At 44.4% G+C, this 20,551-nt stretch overlaps 1 protein-coding gene across 7 annotated transcripts in view; it reads left to right on the forward strand.

Moving 5' to 3' along the window:
- Window positions 1-20,551, forward strand: part of madd (MAP-kinase activating death domain) — an 85,342-nt gene that overhangs the window by 22,432 nt on the left and 42,359 nt on the right. For 3 of the 7 annotated variants that reach the window (XM_084436995.1, XM_084436991.1, XM_084436992.1), the window contains exons 4-18: window positions 286-399; window positions 759-839; window positions 9,244-9,300; window positions 10,028-10,200; window positions 10,448-10,683; window positions 10,864-11,023; window positions 11,215-11,318; window positions 11,519-11,727; window positions 12,100-12,353; window positions 12,475-12,608; window positions 12,818-12,919; window positions 17,381-17,489; window positions 17,836-18,022; window positions 18,194-18,344; window positions 19,316-19,519. In XM_084436995.1, the coding sequence (XP_084293121.1) occupies window positions 286-399; window positions 759-839; window positions 9,244-9,300; window positions 10,028-10,200; window positions 10,448-10,683; window positions 10,864-11,023; window positions 11,215-11,318; window positions 11,519-11,727; window positions 12,100-12,353; window positions 12,475-12,608; window positions 12,818-12,919; window positions 17,381-17,489; window positions 17,836-18,022; window positions 18,194-18,344; window positions 19,316-19,519 (2,275 nt within the window). Of the gene's footprint in view, window positions 1-285; window positions 400-758; window positions 840-9,243; window positions 9,301-9,440; window positions 9,684-10,027; window positions 10,201-10,447; window positions 10,684-10,863; window positions 11,024-11,214; window positions 11,319-11,518; window positions 11,728-12,099; window positions 12,354-12,474; window positions 12,609-12,817; window positions 12,920-17,380; window positions 17,490-17,835; window positions 18,023-18,193; window positions 18,345-19,315; window positions 19,520-20,551 lie in introns of those variants that run through there. The other 4 variants (XM_084436993.1, XM_084436997.1, XM_084436994.1 and 1 more) reach the window with 3 other exon arrangements.

Genomic DNA, 20,551 nt, shown 5'->3' on the forward strand with positions numbered 1-20,551 from the left:
GTTCATCAATAGTTGAGGACTTGAAATGTCTGGGATTGAAGGCAGTTCAGATTATATCCTCAGGGCCGGAAAGAGATAAACAACGAGCTGAACTTTGCTCTTTGCTCTGCACCGTTCTGGCCCTCAGTTATTTATATCTTGACTATTATTGTGAAATGTCACTATTTTCTTGTTTTGTATATTTACTATCTCCCATGCCAGAAGATATGGAATGAAGCTACTTTCCCTCTTGCTAGTGTGTGGGCCTGTGGTTGAGGTGACTGACCAGGCGTCTGTCCTCCACAGCTCCTCCTCGCCCCCACCCCTTACATCATCGGCGTGCCGGCCAGCTTCTTCCTCTACAAAACCGACTTCAGAATGCCAGATGACGTGTGGCTGGTTGACCTGGACTGTAACAAGGTCAGTATCTTAAGGTCACTCTAGTTCCCCATTGAGGTCATTCTATTCTAATCATTCATTTCCAGAAGAGCATTTATCATATTGCTTTATCTTTAGTTTCAAGACTGAAAATATTTCCTAAATGCCATTACTTTCTTAGACCAATGCATCTCTTGAAGGCTGTTGTTTATAATGCAGATCCTCACATGGTGGTTTTAAAGTGTCAGTATCAACACCCACTACCGAGCCTCTGCTGCAGACAACTGGCATCTGCTACAATAGTAGTGGGTGGTGTAGTTATATAGTAGTTATATCAGGTTTGTGTGATACTCTGTTTCTTCATTTATGCTAACATTTGATTATGCTGCTTCACCCTGCAGGTCATAGCTCCCACACATGCAGAGATCTTACCCCCTCTTCCTGAGCCAGAATCCACAGAACTCAAGAAACATTTGAAACAGGTACCTCCTCTGACCCGAGCCCTCAGCTCCCTTCACGTTAACCATCTTTGTGTGTGGGTGTGTTTGTGCAGCTAATAGTAAGACACAATAAACTACAGAACCACCAGGATTATCTGTGTTGTTAGCATATTAGCAAAGTTAATTTAAATTGTCCATTAAGCACCGCTGCTTAATTAGTGAAAACATGTATGAACGAACCTGCAATCTTATCTCCTGATTGCTAATGAATTACTTTTCTTCTTCCAGCCTTGTGAAGAGGGTTTTGGGTGGGGACAGGCACACCAGTGTCTGGTCCCCTTACCATGCTGTATGTACTCTGCATAGTGTGTGGGATCATGGAGAATTGAGCATTAATGTTCTAACAGAGACGAGTTTTCTTTTCTTTTCCTCTTTTTTTTGCATTCGATAGCTCATGGAGGTAAAAGTAGATACTGTGTCTAAGTAGCCTAATGGCCTTAGCAGTAGAACTAACCTGACCCTCTAACCCCACGACCTGCAGTGACCACACAGTAGAATCTGCTTCTGATTCAGGAAACATCTTTTTCATTTCGTCATTCAGATTTTGTCAACTTCCCATGAATTCCATCCTAAATGTGTTTTAAAAAATCGGCATGGGATTTGACGTTATCATTAGATTTACTGGCCATATACTCTATGTATAGTAAGTAGTAGTAGTAGTAGTATCACAAGTTGTAATAAGAGGAACATCAATAAATACCCATAAACATCATCAATTTAACTAATCATCTTATCACATTTCAACATCACAAGATAATATGTGACCCAAGGAATATATAATCCATTGTAGTGTAGTTTTTGATAGGGATGCTCCGATCGGTAAATCGGCCGATTTTCACTCCAAATGACTTGATCGGTGGTCGTCAAATTGACCGATCGCAGCAGCCGATCTTTTAGTCTATTCTAACTGGTTAGCTTGACATGGATATAAGTACAAACTTGGATGCTACAAGCTAAATGTTATAGAGTGGTGGGTCAATTCAATTCAGAACGTGAAATAGTGACTAACCACAGCAGACGAGGGTATAAATACAGATCCTGTTGGATGTAACGTACAGTTGAATAACGTCATGTCAAGCAGCGTCCAACATCCATTCCAATTGAGCAAGTTTTCTCCGAGAATCTCATGCAGTCTTTTTTCATACAGCCCAAATATCTCCAAAGCTGCTGCTGCTAATCGCTTGTTAACCAAATCTCTGATTAGCTGTAGTTTGTAGAGGACACTACTAGTTGCCCCTCAAGCAGAAACGTATGTCCGGTAGCTTTCTTTCAAGGAATTCAAAAATAAAAGTTACGGAAAACAATTACATAAAAAAAAAAAAAAAAACTACTTTTTTTATTTTATTTTTTATTCTCACTTGGCATTGATCTGAATGGTATACTGTATACTGAAGTATGAAGTCTACTGAATCTGATATATACAGAATAATATTTGGGGGGCCTATTTATCAGTTAATAAGTGATAGTAAGTGAAGTAAATCTATGCCAGCAAAGACAGTGTCATCATATCGATACAATAATATGGGTAAGACCATTCTAAGAGGTGAAGTCGTTTTTTGTGTGTGTTTTTTTATAAGTCGGTATCGGACGATCCTGAGGAAAATAATGGGTGATCGGTATCGGCCCAAAAAATTCAGTTTGGAGCATCCCTAGTTTTAGATGTTCACTAACCCATCATTTCTGATTTGAAACCCTGTGATATTGAAATCCATATCATGATTAATTTGACCACAGATGAGCCTTGAATCAGAACCAGTGCGGCAGGTTTTTATGATTAACTGTTCTACCCCTGTGTGTGTGTGTGTGTTTGTGTGTGTGTGTGTGATATTAATGGCCTTATCCACAGAGTGTGAAACAGCACCATGCAGTCCCAGCTTGCTAACTCTGCATTTGCTCTGTTTACCAACACTGCTATTGCAGCATGAGTACGGGACTCTGCCCATATTTTCATTCTCAAAGCTGTGTCAGTAAACAGAGCTAACACAGAGATGGCTAGCCTTGACGGCGTAATGCTATTTCACGTATTGCGGATCAGGACTTTGAGATGTGTGTTTTAGTGTGTGTGCTCACGTGTGTGTCTGCCATGTATATAGTATGTGTGTGAGAGCACACGATAAAGAATTAATGTGCAGAAATGTAACATGGATAGGAGATAAAGCGGCATGGCATTCATGCTCAAAGCATGTACAGTACACACAATATCCCATAGCAAAGCAGCTCCCTATAAGTTAAAGCAGTTCTGGTGATTCTCACATGGATATGGTTAGAGTGAATGGATATTTCCAAAGGTAGGTTCTCATTGGTCAGTATGATTGAGAATAGGTAAAAGATTCCATCATCAAATGGGCAATAATCCTGCCTTGAAGGTGCAGTGTGTAGAATTTGTGGCAGAATTTTGTGTAGACTTGACAGAAATTGAATGTTATATTCATAAGTGTTTTAATTAGTGTATAATCCCATGAAAATAATAATCATTATTTTTCTGTTGCCTTAGAATGAGCCCTTTATATCTACATAGGGAGCGGGTCCTTCCACAGGGGCTGCCATGCTTCCTCCACGCCCGGCGACCACTCATTCTCTCTTTAGCAGGATTAGGCAAAAACTACCAGACCAATTTTCACAAAACTCCGTGGAGGGGTGTAGCATGGTGTACCAACTTAGAACCCTTTAAATTCTGGAGCGGATCGGAATCACTGGGTGGATACACAAAGAAATTAGAACAGAACTACTTGGACCATTTCCTTCCCATCAACTTTCGTCTCCTGCCTGGATTACCGTACTGCCAGGTGGCCGAGGGGAGTCAATTCAGTTTTAGACAGATGGATATCAACTTAATTTATTTGCTGTTTTCGCAAACAATATTATCTTATCTTTCTATATATGTAAAAAACAAATCAGATGAAGACTGACACTATTAGGAAAAAATACATTTTCGTACATGGATCCTGTGGTATTACATATAAATCATATACTACTTGAATCATTGGGTGAATACACAAATTAAAACAAAATATTGCCCTTTCTTGGTCCATTTCTCTTCACTTCATAATTGTCTTCTGCAAGGTTTACAATACTGTCCGGTAGCTGAGTGGTTAAGGCACAAGGCTCGTCATTAGGAGTCCCAGGTTCCTATTAGAAGAACGTTAGCTCTTCGTTACAATGAGGAGTCAAATCAGCTTTAAATAGATAGATATCAACTTGATTTATTTGCTGTTTAAGAAAATAATATTATCTTATTTTTCTATGCATGTAAAACAAAACAACATCTGATTCATGAGAAACAAATCATATAAACATGGTATTAGGAAAAAAAAAATCATTTTCTTAGCCTGGATCCTGTGGTAGGCTGTTTCATATCAACTAAGGCGTGACTTCAACCGTTTCAACTCAGACCCCGATTACACTACTATGTTTTTCGGCATTTTCCCCGAAAAAGACCTACGGTTGCGCCTAGCAATTACACACTACCACGGCCAAAACGAAGCTCAAACCCGGAGGCAGATCGATATGTCTGGAGCTATGTTTTGAAGGTCGAAATCCGGAGCTGCTTCTAGTGTAATGGGCAGATCCGGAGGCTTTTGTAAAAACAATAGGAATAGGGCTACACTGTAACACTGTTCACTTCACATAAAACCAATCAAACAGGTGATTTACGAGTTAGAATTAATATAGTAGCCTATCTTAGTGGATACTGTAGTTAATATAAATTTGGAAATAAGAATAACAGGAGTCACGCAAAAAACAGCAAGTGGATAATAATGTAGGATATAACAAACTGTATTCAATGTTTAGCCTACATGTTCCCCCCTAAAAAGTAGACATTTCAAATCATAACCCAAACAAGAGTAGACACTTCAAATAATACTATTCTCTCTTCAAAAAAAGTAACTCACGTGTAATAGTGGATCGTTTTTCCCATTCAAAAACGTACATGTAGCCATGGACTGCGCTGGTGTACTCCAGGCCTCAGTTACACCAACCAAATGCATAAATGTGCAGAGGCCTGTACTCTGAGCACCCTTTGTAGTTGCACCATGTAATTGTATTAATTTGGTTGCAATCTGTAACCCCACCACTAGATGCCGCCAGAAATCACACACTGCACCCTTAAAATGTTTTAATCTTAAAGGACCATACTGGTCTAAATATGATTTGATCTCCTTAAACTAGTCACCCAACATGTATCACATTACCACAATCAATTTTCCGAAGCAAAGCTCACGTTAAAAGATATTTGCATTTTCATGTTTTACTTACTTTTCAAAAGTTGAACGTGTTGATTTTCAAATGTATTTTTAAATTGTTCCCTCGTTGCGCTGACAACCTTGTCCCAGTTAGTTTCAAATAATTTTCAGTAGATTTTATTTTATATTATTTTCGTTTGAATCCATTGAACTCCTGTGCTATATTCTCTAATCCACCTACGCTAGATTCTCTACCCAGCGTTCCTAGCAACGGCTGCCATGTAAACAGGAAGAAGACAGACCATTGGCGTAGACTGTGCAAAGAGGCATAAAACTAAAATAATAACTACTGAAAATTATTTGAAAATAACCAGGACGAGTTTGTCAGCACAACAGGGGAACAATTTAAAAATAAAAAATAGGACTTAAAAATAGAACTTGTAGCTGTCACGTTCAACTTTTGCATTGTAATTAAACTGCGAAAATGCATGGATCTTTTAACGTGAGCTTTATTTCGGAAAATTGATTGAGATAATGTGATATATGTTGGGTGACTAGTTTTAGGAGATCAAATCATATTTAGACCGGTATGGTCTTTTAAAATTACAAAATGTAACTCATGCTTAGAAACAACGCCACCTGTGGGCTGTGAGGGTAAACTCACTCTAACTGATTTGGGGTATGCCCATACTCCCAAATAAGGCTGTAGAAGATTGCCTGGTGTTGCTGAGTATGTCTCAGTATGCTCACCCAGTTTGAACCAGGTGTGGGCAGGAGTCCCACCTCAGCTCCAGGCTGCGTTTCCCCCCCCCCCCCGCGGTCTTTCATCAACCTGACAAAAGACTTTCAGAATTGCTGAACAGCGGTCTACAAAGATGCAGTTTTCACAGAGGAGCTCATTCACGGACCCCTCTTGATTTATCATAGCTGTAGAGATATTTCAAATCCTATATTGAGAAAAAAACACCAGACCCAGACCCCTTTCCGTCGAACAGATTAGATCACTGAGATGAGAGATGTTAATAGTTGCTGTGAACATCGAGGGTCAAAATGTTTTCATTATTTTGATTTTCATTATTGTCGAGAGATCTGCTCTGTTATCTGTGTATCTGCATCACCATTCCATGGGAAACTCTGGCCACCCCAGCTGGTCATCATGGATGGCCTGTAGAGTCTCTGGTGGCCCAAGTGTATTGAGTGCCCTGCTTATTGTATTCATCTTCTGTGTGTCTTTCATGATTTGATCTGTAAACATGTTGCATCTGTTATCTATTTTTCTTTCTGACATTTCTTACTGTCTACTTGTCTACGGCACCTCTTCTGATACTCTCTGTCCCCTTTACTCTCTCTGTCCCCTTTACTCTCTGTCCCCTTTACTCTCTCTGTCCCCTTTACTCTCTCTGTCCCCTTTACTCTCTCTGTCCCCTTTACTCTCTCTGTCCCCTTTACTCTCTCTGTCCCCTTTACTCTCTCTGTCCCCTTTACTCTCTCTGTCCCCTTTACTCTCTCTGTCCCTTTACTCTCTCTGTCCCCTTTACTCTCTCTGTCCCTTTACTCTCTCTGTCCCTTTACTGTCTCTGTCCCCTTTACTGTCTCTGTCCCTTTACTGTCTCTGTCCCTTTACTCTCTCTGTCCCTTTACTCTCTCTGTCCCCTTTACTCTCTCTGTCCCTTTACTGTCTCTGTCCCCTTTACTCTCTCTGTCCCTTTACTCTCTCTGTCCCCTTTACTCTCTCTGTCCCCTTTACTCTCTCTGTCCCCTTTACTCTCTCTGTCCCCTTTACTCTCTCTGTCCCCTTTACTCTCTCTGTCCCTTTACTCTCTCTGTCCCTTTACTCTCTCTGTCCCCTTTACTCTCTCTGTCCCCTTTACTCTCTCTGTCCCTTTACTCTCTCTGTCCCCTTTACTCTCTCTGTCCCTTTACTCTCTCTGTCCCTTTACTCTCTCTGTCCCCTTTACTCTCTCTGTCCCTTTACTCTCTCTGTCCCCTTTACTCTCTCTGTCCCCTTTACTGTCTCTGTCCCCTTTACTGTCTCTGTCCCTTTACTCTCTCTGTCCCCTTTACTCTCTCTGTCCCCTTTACTCTCTCTGTCCCCTTTACTCTCTCGGTCCCCTTTACTCTCTCTGTCCCCTTTACTGTCTCTGTCCCCTTTACTGTCTCTGTCCCTTTACTCTCTCTGTCCCCTTTACTCTCTCTGTCCCCTTTACTCTCTCTGTCCCCTTTACTGTCTCTGTCCCCTTTACTCTCTCTGTCCCTTTACTCTCTCTGTCCCCTTTATTCTCTCTGTCCCTTTACTCTCTCTGTCCCTTTACTCTCTCTGTCCCCTTTACTCTCTCTGTCCCCTTTACTCTCTCTGTCCCCTTTACTCTCTCTGTCCCTTTACTGTCTCTGTCCCCTTTACTCTCTCTGTCCCCTTTACTCTCTCTGTCCCTTTACTCTCTCTGTCCCTTTACTCTCTCTGTCCCCTTTACTCTCTCTGTCCCCTTTACTGTCTCTGTCCCTTTACTCTCTCTGTCCCTTTACTGTCTCTGTCCCTTTACTCTCTCTGTCCCTTTACTGTCTCTGTCCCTTTACTCTCTCTGTCCCTTTACTGTCTCTGTCCCCTTTACTGTCTCTGTCCCTTTACTCTCTCTGTCCCTTTTCTCTCTCTGTCCCTTTACTGTCTCTGTCCCCTTTACTCTCTGTCCCTTTACTCTCTCTGTCCCTTTACTCTCTCTGTCCCCTTTACTGTCTCTGTCCCCTTTACTCTCTCTGTCCCCTTTTCTCTCTCTGTCCCCTTTACTCTCTGTCCCCTTTACTCTCTCTGTCCCTTTACTCTCTCTGTCCCCTTTACTCTCTCTGTCCCCTTTACTCTCTCTGTCCCCTTTACTCTCTCTGTCCCCTTTACTCTCTCTGTCCCCTTTACTCTCTCTGTCCCCTTTACTCTCTCTGTCCCCTTTACTCTCTCTGTCCCCTTTACTCTCTCTGTCCCCTTTACTCTCTCTGTCCCCTTTACTCTCTCTGTCCCCTTTACTCTCTCTGTCCCCTTTACTCTCTCTGTCCCCTTTACTCTCTCTGTCCCTTTACTCTCTCTGTCCCCTTTACTCTCTCTGTCCCCTTTACTCTCTCTGTCCCCTTTACTCTCTCTGTCCCCTTTACTCTCTCTGTCCCCTTTACTGTCTCTGTCCCTTTACTCTCTCTGTCCCCTTTACTGTCTCTGTCCCTTTACTCTCTCTGTCCCCTTTACTCTCTCTGTCCCTTTACTCTCTCTGTCCCTTTACTCTCTCTGTCCCTTTACTGTCTCTGTCCCCTTTGCTCTCTCTGTCCCCTTTGCTCTCTCTGTCCCCTTTACTCTCTCTGTCCCCTTTACTCTCTCTGTCCCCTTTACTCTCTCTGTCCCTTTACTCTCTCTGTCCCTTTACTCTCTCTGTCCCTTTACTGTCTCTGTCCCCTTTACCCTCTCTGTCCCCTTTACTGTCTCTGTCCCCATTACTCTCTCTGTCCCTTTACTCTCTCTGTCCCTTTACTCTCTCTGTCCCTTTACTCTCTCTGTCCCCTTTACTCTCTCTGTCCCCTTTACTCTCTCTGTCCCCTTTACTCTCTCTGTCCCCTTTACTCTCTCTGTCCCCTTTACTCTCTCTGTCCCCTTTACTCTCTCTGTCCCCTTTACTGTCTCTGTCCCCTTTACTCTCTCTGTCCCTTTACTCTCTCTGTCCCCTTTACTGTCTCTGTCCCCTTTGCTCTCTCTGTCCCCTTTACTCTCTCTGTCCCCTTTACTGTCTCTGTCCCTTTACTCTCTCTGTCCCTTTACTCTCTCTGTCCCCTTTACTCTCTCTGTCCCCTTTGCTCTCTCTGTCCCCTTTACTCTGGCTGTTGACTGGTTTTCAAAAGCAGTCACTTTTATGTCTTGTGTTCAGTGACTGTTCATGAACGCCATAACCAGCCCAATGATTGGCTATGTCTTACATTATTTTTATATGTGCACAAAAAACATTTCTTGCTAAATGTACCCCACCCCTTTTTTGTTTTTGTGAACTATATAGCACCCAGTTCAGTCATCCTGATTGAGGGGAGCTTTTTAGATAAAGCCCTTGAAAGGAAACTGAACATAGCCTATATATTTGCTCTTTTGTCATGTCATGTGTGGTTCCAGTCACTCTCAGCAACTGATCATCTTAGCCTGTCATGTGATCCTCCTGGCATCTCTCTTGTCCCCTTCCTAGTGTCTGGTCAGGTTGACTGTGATCACCCAAAAGCAGATCTTCTCCTCTGACAATAAGGTTCTTAATTTCTCCTCCTGTGGAATGTGCTATGCCCCTGCACGGATACTCACAAAACCTGATTTATTTTTTGTTTTGCTTGTTATTAATATCATATTTGTATATTATAAAGTCCCATAAATTATTGTTAAGATGTCGAATATAGGCACAGAAACCAATCTTTTCATAGGCCATTTTTTCCGACTGACTACTACTTAGTTCTGGCTTGAGCATGACTGAATGTGTGCACATCTATCTTGCCATCAGTGAGCGTTCTTGGATATTGATGAAGCTAGTCACTGCAGTAAAGCTAGATGTGTCCAGGGCTGATCACCAACGACCCATCACGCTAAGCTAAACTGAATGAGACTGCAGCAATCCCAAAGTGCTTTTCAGGCAAACATGTAAAATCCCTTTACCTTTGCTCCTCTTCCTGACCTTTCCATAAAGTCACTCCCATTTCAGGCATTGGTGCTGCATTTGATTAAAGCCCACGTAGATTTCCTCCATACTCTACACTAAAGAATCAGTCCACAAACCAAAGAACAATAACATCAAATGTATATACAAGGCAAGAGCAGACAGTACTTGATCAAATTTGTACTTGGTCTCATTAGAAATCAGAACCCCAGTTGCACTACCCTTTGCTGATGCCTGAGGTGAGAATGCTTTCTCATTCCTGGGGCAGTGTGCTCTGTCCAGCACCACTGTAGTGTATCAAAAACTCTTCTCTGTCTAACCGTTCTAGGCCTTGGCGAGCATGAGTTTGAACACCCAGCCCATACTGAACCTGGAGAAGTTCCAGGAGGGTCAGGAGCTACCCTTACTTCCACCTGGCCGGGACAAGGCCTCACCGTCATCCACTGAATTCAACCCACTGATCTATGGAAACGATGTGGATTCTGTGGATGTTGCCACCAGGCAAGACTTCCAGTTCCCCCAAAGGCCCTTGTTGTAGCCATCATGTTATCTGTGAAATAAAGATTTGAGTATGAAAGCGCAACCCCTTTTGAAACCCCTTTGCTCCTCCACCACCTGGTAAACAACACTGGATTAGTTTTAGTTGCATCTGTGAATTAAAAACAATTAACCGCATGATAAGTTTGATTTCACAACCACCAGTTAAGTGAATCACTCAAAGTAAAAGTGTCTTGTCTTTCTCCAATAGGGTTGCAATGGTGAGGTTCTTCAACTCTCCAAATGTGCTTCAGGGGTTCCAGATGCACACTCGCACCCTGCGCCTCTTTCCTCGGCCTGTGGTGGCGTTCCAAGCGACATCTTTCCTTGCATCCAGACCCAGGCGCTCGTGTTTCGCTGAGAAACTGTCCCACACCCAGGCAGTGGAGTTCTATGGGGAGTGGGCCCTCAACCCCAGCAACCTAGCGTTTCAGAGGATCCACAACAGTAAGAGTTGAACAGTCATCTAGCTACAGTAATTGGTCATCGGTGGTCAAAGTGATTTTGTGCAAGTGAAATGTCATATATGTTACCGGTATTGTATTGATAGCATTTCTATACATAAGAGTAGGCAGGTAGGTATGCCAGGACGTATGTATAGAATCCCTCCTATGTTCCTCATTTCAGATGTGTATGACCCCTCCCTGATTGGAGACAAGCCCAAGTGGTACGCCCACCAGCTGCAGCCGGTGTTCTACCGCGTGTACGACGGCAGCTCCCGGCTGGCCGAGACCATGGCCGGACCCCTGGACGACGAGGGGAATGACTCGGACCCTACGGACGACAGGTAAAAACAGCTCTCTTTTTATTCATTATTAAATGTATTTTCATCAAAGTTAGGTTTATGTGATTAGTTGGGTGACTAATTAATATTTGTAATGATGATTATTAAGCACATTGAAGAGCATTCTGTCAACAGGGTCACTCAATTGGCTGCTGATAATGCCCTCTGTTTTTCCCTCGTCTTTTCTGTCTCAGTGGTAGTGACAGTGAGGCCTACGATGACTCCAGCTCTTCCTACTCCTCGCTCGGAGATTTAGTGAGTGAGATGATCAAGTGTGACATTCAGGGAGACACACTCAGTGAGTATTTTTTAGCCATTTAGCCATATTTGAGCTTTTAGGCACGTGCCATAAAATTTAAAGTAATATGGAAATACAATGTATACAACACATTTGTGTTGATTTTGACCCATCTTTTTTTCGGTCTTCCACAGTATTTATAAAGTCTGCTCCAAGGTTGTCCTGTAAATGCTGATTGATATCTGCTCATGGTTTCCTAGGCGTGGATCTCCCAACTCACGCTGCTCTGGGTGATGCCAGTGAGGTGGAGTTTCAGGACTTCCAGGAGTTCAAGGGAAGAGAGAGAGCGGAGCGAGCTGCTGAGGGGGGAGACGGACCCTCCGAGCCCCCCGATGGACCACCGCTGCGCTCCAGCTCCAGCACCACCGCCAGCTCCAGCCCCAGCACCATCATCCAGGGAGTCAACCATGTCAGTGACCACAACAATCACACAGCTATAGTGTTTCATGTGCTCATTTCAAAAACAGATATTGTTTGGATTGTTTTTTTTATGATTAATATTTTTTTATTATTTCTTAACCAACATACAAAATATAACATCCATGTATACATATAACCCCCCCCCCCACACACACACACACACCCCTTAACTTGTCATCACTACATACAGAATTGCATTAGGTTGTCTACAAGAATATCCTCCCTCGTCTGCATTGGATACGTAAAATAAAACATTTTAGAAAACCATAAAGATCAACATAAGTAATTGTTTGGATTAAAAAAAACAAAAACAGGAATTAGTGCTTTGCATCAATTGACTGCTATCCGTTTGAATTCCCAGGAGCAAACAGAGCCAGTGGAGTTGGAGGCATCTGCGAGTGTTGCCCTGCAGAACCCTGTCCCGGTCCTGGGGGGTCCACCGTTCTCCAGACCCATCCCAGAATCTGCAGCGTTAGACACGGCCACCAAGAGGCGAGAGTATGATAACCCCTACTTTGAGCCTCAGTATGGCTTCCCCGCCGAGGAAGACCCTGAAGCAGAAGAACAAGAGGAGTCATACACACCCCGATTCAACCAGAACCTCAATGGCAACAAGTGCGTTTGACACACCTGGACACTAACTTCCTCATGGGTGCCCTGAAAACAAAGCATCGTCTAGATGAGTGTTGCCTTGTGTGTTTTCATCCTCTTCTGACGTTCTTGTTTCGTCCTGAAGGATCCAACGCCCACTTCGTCCCAGCAGTCTGAGGCTCCCAGGGGAGTCTGACGGAGAGGCCGACAACAGCTCCCCAAACTCCACCATTTCCAACAACAGCAGCGACGGCTTTGGGGGCCTCATGTCCTTTGCCAGTGAGTGTCTTTTACCTGGTTTTCATTTAAGTTCCAAGCCCAAACATCTAGCTGAAAGGCTTGTAAGGGTGTGAGGAATGTGGTAATGGTTATGTCCAAGAGGACCTCTTCCATTCTTCTAGATTAGTTAACCTTGCATGGGATGTCCATGCATGCTATTGCCTGTTTCAACTCTTCAACCTGAAGTGGTCAACTATCTCTTGCTGCAGGTAATCTGTACAAGAACCACGGCACCAGCTTCAGTCTGTCTAACCTAGCGATCCCCAACAAGGCTGCGAGGGACAAGGCCACGCCCTTCCCCAGTCTCAAAGGTACAGTGGCGCAGTCCTATGGCCCTGCTCTTTCCAGTCCCTTTTAAATGTCCATTAATCCAACCAGTTATTTTTTTCTTTTCTCATTATGCGACTAATTTGTGTACCCTACATCCCTAGAGGGTGCATTTTTTCACTTCCATTTGCTGTTTTTCAAAGCACACGAGAGATTGAATGAACGGGGATGAGTTCACACATGCAAACTGTGTTGAGAGTGGGGAAAAATAAAGATGCAGTACTTTTCACATCTCTCTCTGACCCCTGCTCATCTCATTTCCTGTTCCATTACAGTCTCATGTGGTTTATGTTTCATTTTGTGTGCCCTTCAGCTGATGTACGGTGAAGGTCTGTCAGCTAAATAGACTGCAATGGCAAAATGCTGTTTGATCTCCACTAAAAGTAGTAAAAGTTACAGTTCTTTCCTGCCTGAGATTGTCTTCCTTTGGATCTCACATTCTTAGCCTTTGATAATGTTCCCTCCTGGAACGTTTTGGGAACATTTTTGAGAGAAAGGGAGAGAATGCGTGTGTTTGTAACTCAATAGCTCCATGCTGTGTGGAATAGCTGCCATAGCAATTGTTTTATTTGTATTTATTTTTGATTTTTGATGGTGATGTGTTTTGTCTTTGTCGTTCAGATGAAAGCCCAGACAGTCCGGGTATGTTATTGTCTGGTGTGGTACAGTAGTTTGCTTTGCCCTTTGATTTGACCCTTCTTTGACCTTGATAGAAGCCCTACATATCTGTCTCAGTTTCCTAGTCATTGTGTAGGTGAAGATAGGTGATATACCTGTATATCATGTATATCCACACCCTTTCCTCTGTCCCCTCCTCTCTCCTCTCTGTGTGATTGGTGGGAGTCCTTTTGATGGGCTATGATGCACACATTTATAGATTTTTTTAATCATCATACAAATTATTTCCTTGTGGTGAGACATTTGTCAGGATAGTTGAGGATAATCTATTTTCAATTCCACTCAATTTCAGGGGTAGACTGATAATTCTGTTTGTGAATTCAGCTGTGTTTTTTAGGCGTATTTACATTCTTCCATTAACTGAAGATAATTTCTGAAGTGGACTGGAATTGAAACTGACTTGCAACCTGCCTTCCTGCTCTGCTGCCTTGCTACTGTAGTTCTGTGGCACTCTATCGTTTTATGTTCTCCCTCTCCTTCAGAATGCTCTCTCAGTTCAAAGGACAAGCTCTTTTGGAAGTGATGCAGAATTAACAGCAAGCTCAGAGTATAAATTAGAGAGTTGGGGCTTCATAGCTCCATTGTGTTGTCAGTGGAAGTTATGCTCCCTGAAGCCACTGCCCTCAGAGCTTTGTCCTGGAGAGATGACCTCACCTTCATACATCCGAGCAAACGTTTTGGGCTCCCTAACATTTTCCTCAACTTGCTTTCTGAAATAAGGCGAGAACGATCGATAACGATACTCGACAAACACCATGACGAAACCATGGTAGAGATCAATGCATCCGCACTTAACAGCCCCTTGTAAATCCATTGAAGATATTGGGATGGCAATAGCAGTAAGACACCTCACGAAAGAGCTCGTAACACGTGTAATGAATATCTCCCCCGAGTCTCATTGGCTAGTAACTTTTCAAAATAATGCTCGAGCCCTTTTCTCCCTCTCTAAACTGCTCTCTCATTGCACCCAGTCAGGATGCACGGGTCTTTTTTTTTGTCGGTGGATGTTGAGACTGGTTCTGTCGGGGCCGGTGTCCCTCTCTGTCCCTCTTTCCGCTGCTACTAACTCTGGGTTTTGTGTCCAGTATTTGGGCTAAATTCTCTAATGGAGATAATAACAGAGGCCGGCCCGGGAAGCGGAGAAGGTGGGTTCCGCCCTTGACTGCGTGAGCTGCATGCCTCTCCCAGCCAGTCAACTAACGACATCTCACCCCGCCCCCTCTCCTCCCAGCCAGTCAACTAACGACATCTCACCCCGCCCCCTCTCCTCCCAGCCAGTCAACTAACGACATCTCACCCCGCCCCCTCTCCTCCCAGCCAGTCAACTAACGACATCTCACCCCGCCCCCTCTCCTCCCAGCCAGTCAACTAACGACATCTCACCCCGCCCCCTCTCCTCCCAGCCAGTCAACTAACGACATCTCACCCCGCCCCCTCTCCTCCCAGCCAGTCAACTAACGACATCTCACTCCGCCCCCTCTCCTCCCAGCCAGTCAACTAACGACATCTCCCCCTCTCACCCCGCCCCCTCTCCTCCCAGCCAGTCAACTAACGACATCTCCCCCTCTCACCCCGCCCCCTCTCCTCCCAGCCAGTCAACTAACGACATCTCCCCCTCTCACCCCGCCCCCTCTCCTCCCAGCCAGTCAACTAACGACCTCTCCTCCCAGCCAGTCAACTAACAACATCTCCCCCTCTCACCCCGCCCCCTCTCCTCCCAGCCAGTCAACTAACGACATCTCCCCCTCTCACCCCGCCCCCTCTCCTCCCAGCCAGTCAACTAACGACATCTCCCCCTCTCACCCCGCCCCCTCTCCTCCCAGCCAGTCAACTAACGACATCTCCCCCTCTCACCCCGCCCCCTCTCCTCCCAGCCAGTCAACTAACGACCTCTCCTCCCAGCCAGTCAACTAACAACATCTCCCCCTCTCACCCCGCCCCCTCTCCTCCCAGCCAGTCAACTAACGACATCTCCCCCTCTCACCCCGCCCCCTCTCCTCCCAGCCAGTCAACTAACGACATCTCCCCCTCTCACCCCGCCCCCTCTCCTCCCAGCCAGTCAACTAACAACATCTCCCCCTCTCGCCCCGCCCCCTCTCCTCCCAGCCAGTCAACTAACAACATCTCCCCCTCTCACCCCGCCCCCTCTCCTCCCAGCCAGTCAACTAACGACATCTCCCCCTCTCACCCCGCCCCCTCTCCTCCCAGCCAGTCAACTAACAACATCTCCCCCTCTCACCCCGCCCCCTCTCCTCAGTCACCTGTTTAAACCATAGAGGAAACATCGCATCTATTCCAACCATCCTGTTGTCTTTCACCACTCACAATGACTGTTGCCCCAAAGACTAACCTCCTCAAGTGATCCATCCACCCACTGTTTCTGTTTATAGTTGGGGTTGGGCCCTTAATGCAGTTTCAACTCAAGACCACAGTGCTGATGATACGATAAGCTGTGCAACGTGTAGCAGCAGTTGCTAAGAGGGCACTGAGCCAAGTCTCTTTGCATCAGAAACTGGTCAAATGCTGATTGTGTGCGTCATCAGCTCCATTGTTTTCCAAGCCAAGCATGAAACCACGATGCCTTGGTCGGCAACCTGTTTAATATCAAACATATATGACAAGCACTCATCTCACCATGCCAGTGAAAGCAGGCCATAAGACCCTGCCCAATAAAAACCGCTACAGTACCATGGAGGTAAGACATGGCATCATTCTGACTGTACCATGTTGCAAGGACAAGCTGTTTCAAAATTGTCCATTGTAGTGGAATATTTAATTACTTGGTAAAAATGTCATTCCAGCAGCAGCAGCAGCAAGTGAACGTTTGTCTGACCCCTGGTTGTCTCTAGTTGTAATTGTCATTGTCATTGGATGTTTTGTCACTAAGCTTCAACCGTGATGTATGCCGTGCACCTTTGGATTATACTGTAGGTTACTTATTCCAGAAACAGGGATTTCATAGAGACTACATAATATATATACTGTACTTGGGACATGTCAAAGGTAGGAAAATAAATGTCCTATTCCCACAAGCTGTTAAACTTCAGCTGCCGTTGACTAGTCCCACAGATACCTTATTTAATATCTAACAGGTATTGTTAGTGGGCCCAACCCTAGTTTTCTGCCCATTCTATTGTGTGTTCATGTTATTGTGTTCTGGCTGTATGGCCAGGTGTCCATGAAACACCAGTGATACAGTCTACTTCTATTCTCACGTTTTGGTTGTGTGGTTGTCTCTTCTTTTTCTGCATGACACATACTGTAACTGGTTTTGTTGTCATGCAGTCACAGACCCTTTCTCAATCGGACCTCTTCTCTCTGTCTTCTGCCAATGTGTGATGCCCAAACACAGCGCCATTTTCTTGACATTTTTTACTCCTGTGTGTGATTGGATCTTTCCCTTACCCCCCCCCCCTTCCCCGTGTGTGAATTAGACCCATAGCTCCCTCAATTGTATTTCTTTGAATATCAATACGCTCTGTGTTTATGTCTGTGTCCTTTCTCGGTCTGCAGAGTGTATTTATCGTCTTAATCCGATGTAGTAGCTTGTGTGGCTAAGTAGGCTATACAGCATCAAGCAGCAGCATATCCATGTGGTGTGTTGTAAGTGTGTACCCTTGAATTGTATGTTTGAGCAATACACTTTTGCCAGGTGTTTTATTCAAGTGTGGCATACAAATCAAGTGTGTATGCCCTTTCTCTATTTTGAGTGATTCAGCTGTATGAGTGGTGGATCCAGTGTTCATGTTGTATTTGACACCTGCCAGGTGCCTGTGCTCCCAGGGCCCTGGTGGACCAGAAGTCCTCCGTCATCAAGCACAGCCCCACGGTGAAGAGAGAGTCCCCCTCGCCCCAAGGCCGTGCCAACAACACCAGGTGACAAACCTAGGCCGTGAACAGTCAGAAAACCTCATTCAGCCTATTGTATACACACATTACAATCTACACACTGTACAAGCTACACACACTTGCTATGCAAGTGTAGAATATCCTTTTGGTCAATTTGGGGACGTACATAATGTATAAACCAGGCTGAAGACTGGTGATTCATTAGGACATACAGTACTGCAACTTGGTATACTTTGCCAAATAGAATGTCACCAAAATAGTGGTGTTACATGGGAGTTACTGTATCTAATGTCCCTCCAAGGGAAGTTCCCTTGATGGGATTGTACATTGCTTGGTAAGCAGAAGGTGATAAAGATGAATGTTGGTGTGCCAGTGAGAACCAGCAGTTCTTGAAGGAGGTGGTGCAGAGCGTTCTGGAGGGCCAGGGGGTGGGCTGGCTCAACATGAAGAAGGTCCGCCGCCTCCTGGAGAACGAACAGCTGCGTGTGTTTGTGCTGAGTAAGCTGAACAGAGCTATCCAATCGGAGGAGGACGCCAGGCAGGAGGTCATCCGTGATGTGGTGAGATACCGCTTCATTCTTAACAAGACGCAGGAAGGACAACAATGATGTATTTGAAATATAATAATGTGCATTTTTTTAACTTTATCTTTTAGTTTGGTCTTGGCCTTTACTCTCTGCTCTGTATGCGTCTGTGTGTGCATGTTTTGTTGTTTGAATTGCTCTAATCAGGAAGTGAGCAGGAAGGTGTATAAGGGTATGTTGGACATCCTGAAGTGCACTGTTTCCAGTCTGGAACACTCTTACACCAATGCGGGGCTCGGAGGCATGGCTAGCGTCTTCAGTCTACTGGAAATAGCACGCACCCACTACCAAACCAAAGGTAATATTCAGGAAGTCTACCTCATCATGTGCTTGGAAATTGTGTTTTAACTTAAAGGCGGGATAGGTAGTTTGCTTTTGGCCTTATTTGGTAAAATTGGCACAATATCCTTTCAGCTATCAGTAACAGAAGTGCTCTGAGAATAAACTTGGATCTCCGTGTTTACCACTGCCTCTGTATTTTGGGTTCAAAGAATGCACCGCACCCAAATGTATTGACCAATCAGGGTCTCTATCTCGCCACACCTACCAGTCATGTTTGGAGGGAGGGACTACATCATGATTGACAGGAGGGAGGGGTGGGTTCTTTTGAAAAAGATGACCAATCGGAGGCCTTGTTGACTTCAAACTACCTACCCCACCTTTAAAATCTTCTTAAGTACTTTAGAAATGGTCTATATTGTGTACCATCATGGTATTCAGATATAAAATACTATGTGCATTATTCTTGCTTGAGAGCTATTGTCACTTGGAGGGATACAAAAATGCTAATCTGGCAAGTTGCAACCCAGACTTACTTTGGGGTTTAAAAAAACATGAATTTTCGCCAGCTAGCTTGCTAATGTGAACAATAGGCTTTCTTTTCCTAACGTTAGCACAAGCAATCTGAACAAATGTTCAGTGTACAAGGTGTCCATATCATAGAATATAATAGAATAAAATTAGCCAGCTGAATAAATGTTGTTCACTAAAGTACTAGTCAGTGCTTTGTTCATCTTTCTTAGGGTTAGGGACTGGCCTTGTCATGGTGGGAGGATGAAAAAACATTATTTGTTTTCTGATAATCTACAGACAAATCTGGGTCACATCAACAAGACAAACAATTTTTTTCCAACCTCCAACCATCAACCTTGAAAACTGCTGTAATTGTGGGGATATCTCAATTCTTTGTGTCCTCTCCACACACACACTCTCTCTCCTCACATTGGTGAACGGTTTCTTTCTGGCCCTGTCGTCTGGGTGGCCCTGTAGACCCAGAGAAGCGCAAGCGGAGCCCTACAGACAGTGTGGGCACTCCAGGCAGCAAAGAGAGCCCGTCAGTCCACATGGAGGGTGCCAGGCCTCAGGGCCTTCTGCTTGTGCCCCGCCTCCAGCTGCCACACCCCACCTCGGGCAAAGGCACCCGCCACTTTGACACCCGGAGTCTGAACGAAGAGAACTTTATTGCCTCCATCGGTGTGTACCCCACTCCAACCCCTTTGCATGCCCTGCAAGAGACCCCCTACCCTGTCCCGTCCTGCTCACCAACCCAAACCCTTTCCCCTCGCCCACCTCTCTGTCCCACCAGGCCTCCTGGGGAAAGCCTTTCTCCTCCTCCAAAAAAGATATCACAGGTGTCATGATATTCTATTTATTTGGACACCCACTACCTACTAATTTGCTCAAAGGTCAATTTATAGTATTAAAGGACCATACCGGTCTAAATATGATTTGATCTCCTTAAACTAGTCACCCAACGTATATAACATTACCACAATAAATTTTCCGAAGCAAAGCTCACATTAAAAGATATTTGCATTTTCGCGTTTTACTTAGATTTCAAAAGTTGAACATGATGGCTTTAAAGGGATCAACGTTTGCAAAACTAGCTTTTTCATTGTTTTTGCATGTACATTGAGTCTCTGATGGGCCAAATAACACACAAAGTATGAAGTGAAACAACCCAGTCATTTTGTTGTGGTCAGCTGAAATGAAAACATTAGACAAAATTCAGTCTTTTGACCCTGCAAGCCATTCAAATCTCCCGTGTAACTCTACGTCACGTTCGGGGACCCCGCTAGTTAGCATAATGTCTTCGCACAGAAAATGCTCTGTTCTTGGATGTCCTAAGCAGTACAGATCGTCTCCCAAGCTCAAAGGACAGCAGAGCCGAGTGGATACATTTTATTTTTGATGGCAACGTTCCCGCTGAAATTGACAAAACACTGGCAGGATGTGCTAGCCATTTTTTGCCCGATTGCTTTTCCAACCTGGATCAGTACAATACAGGATTTTCAGATAAACTCTTTCTGAATGATCAAGCAATACCAACTGTCTGTGGAAATTATGCAGAAACTGTAAGTAATTATGCTGTCTGTTTGTATAAAGTACTAACGCTAGCTAGCTAACACGAACAAACTCCCCTTTTGCCTCAACCCGAATGCTCGTCTCATCATATGTTAGAGTAATGTTAGTGGAATGAAATTGGTAGACTTCTAGTTCATCGAG

The sequence above is a fragment of the Borostomias antarcticus genome (genome assembly GCF_949987555.1).
Source record: "Borostomias antarcticus genome assembly, chromosome: 4".
Classification (NCBI taxonomy): Eukaryota; Metazoa; Chordata; class Actinopteri; order Stomiiformes; family Stomiidae; genus Borostomias; species Borostomias antarcticus.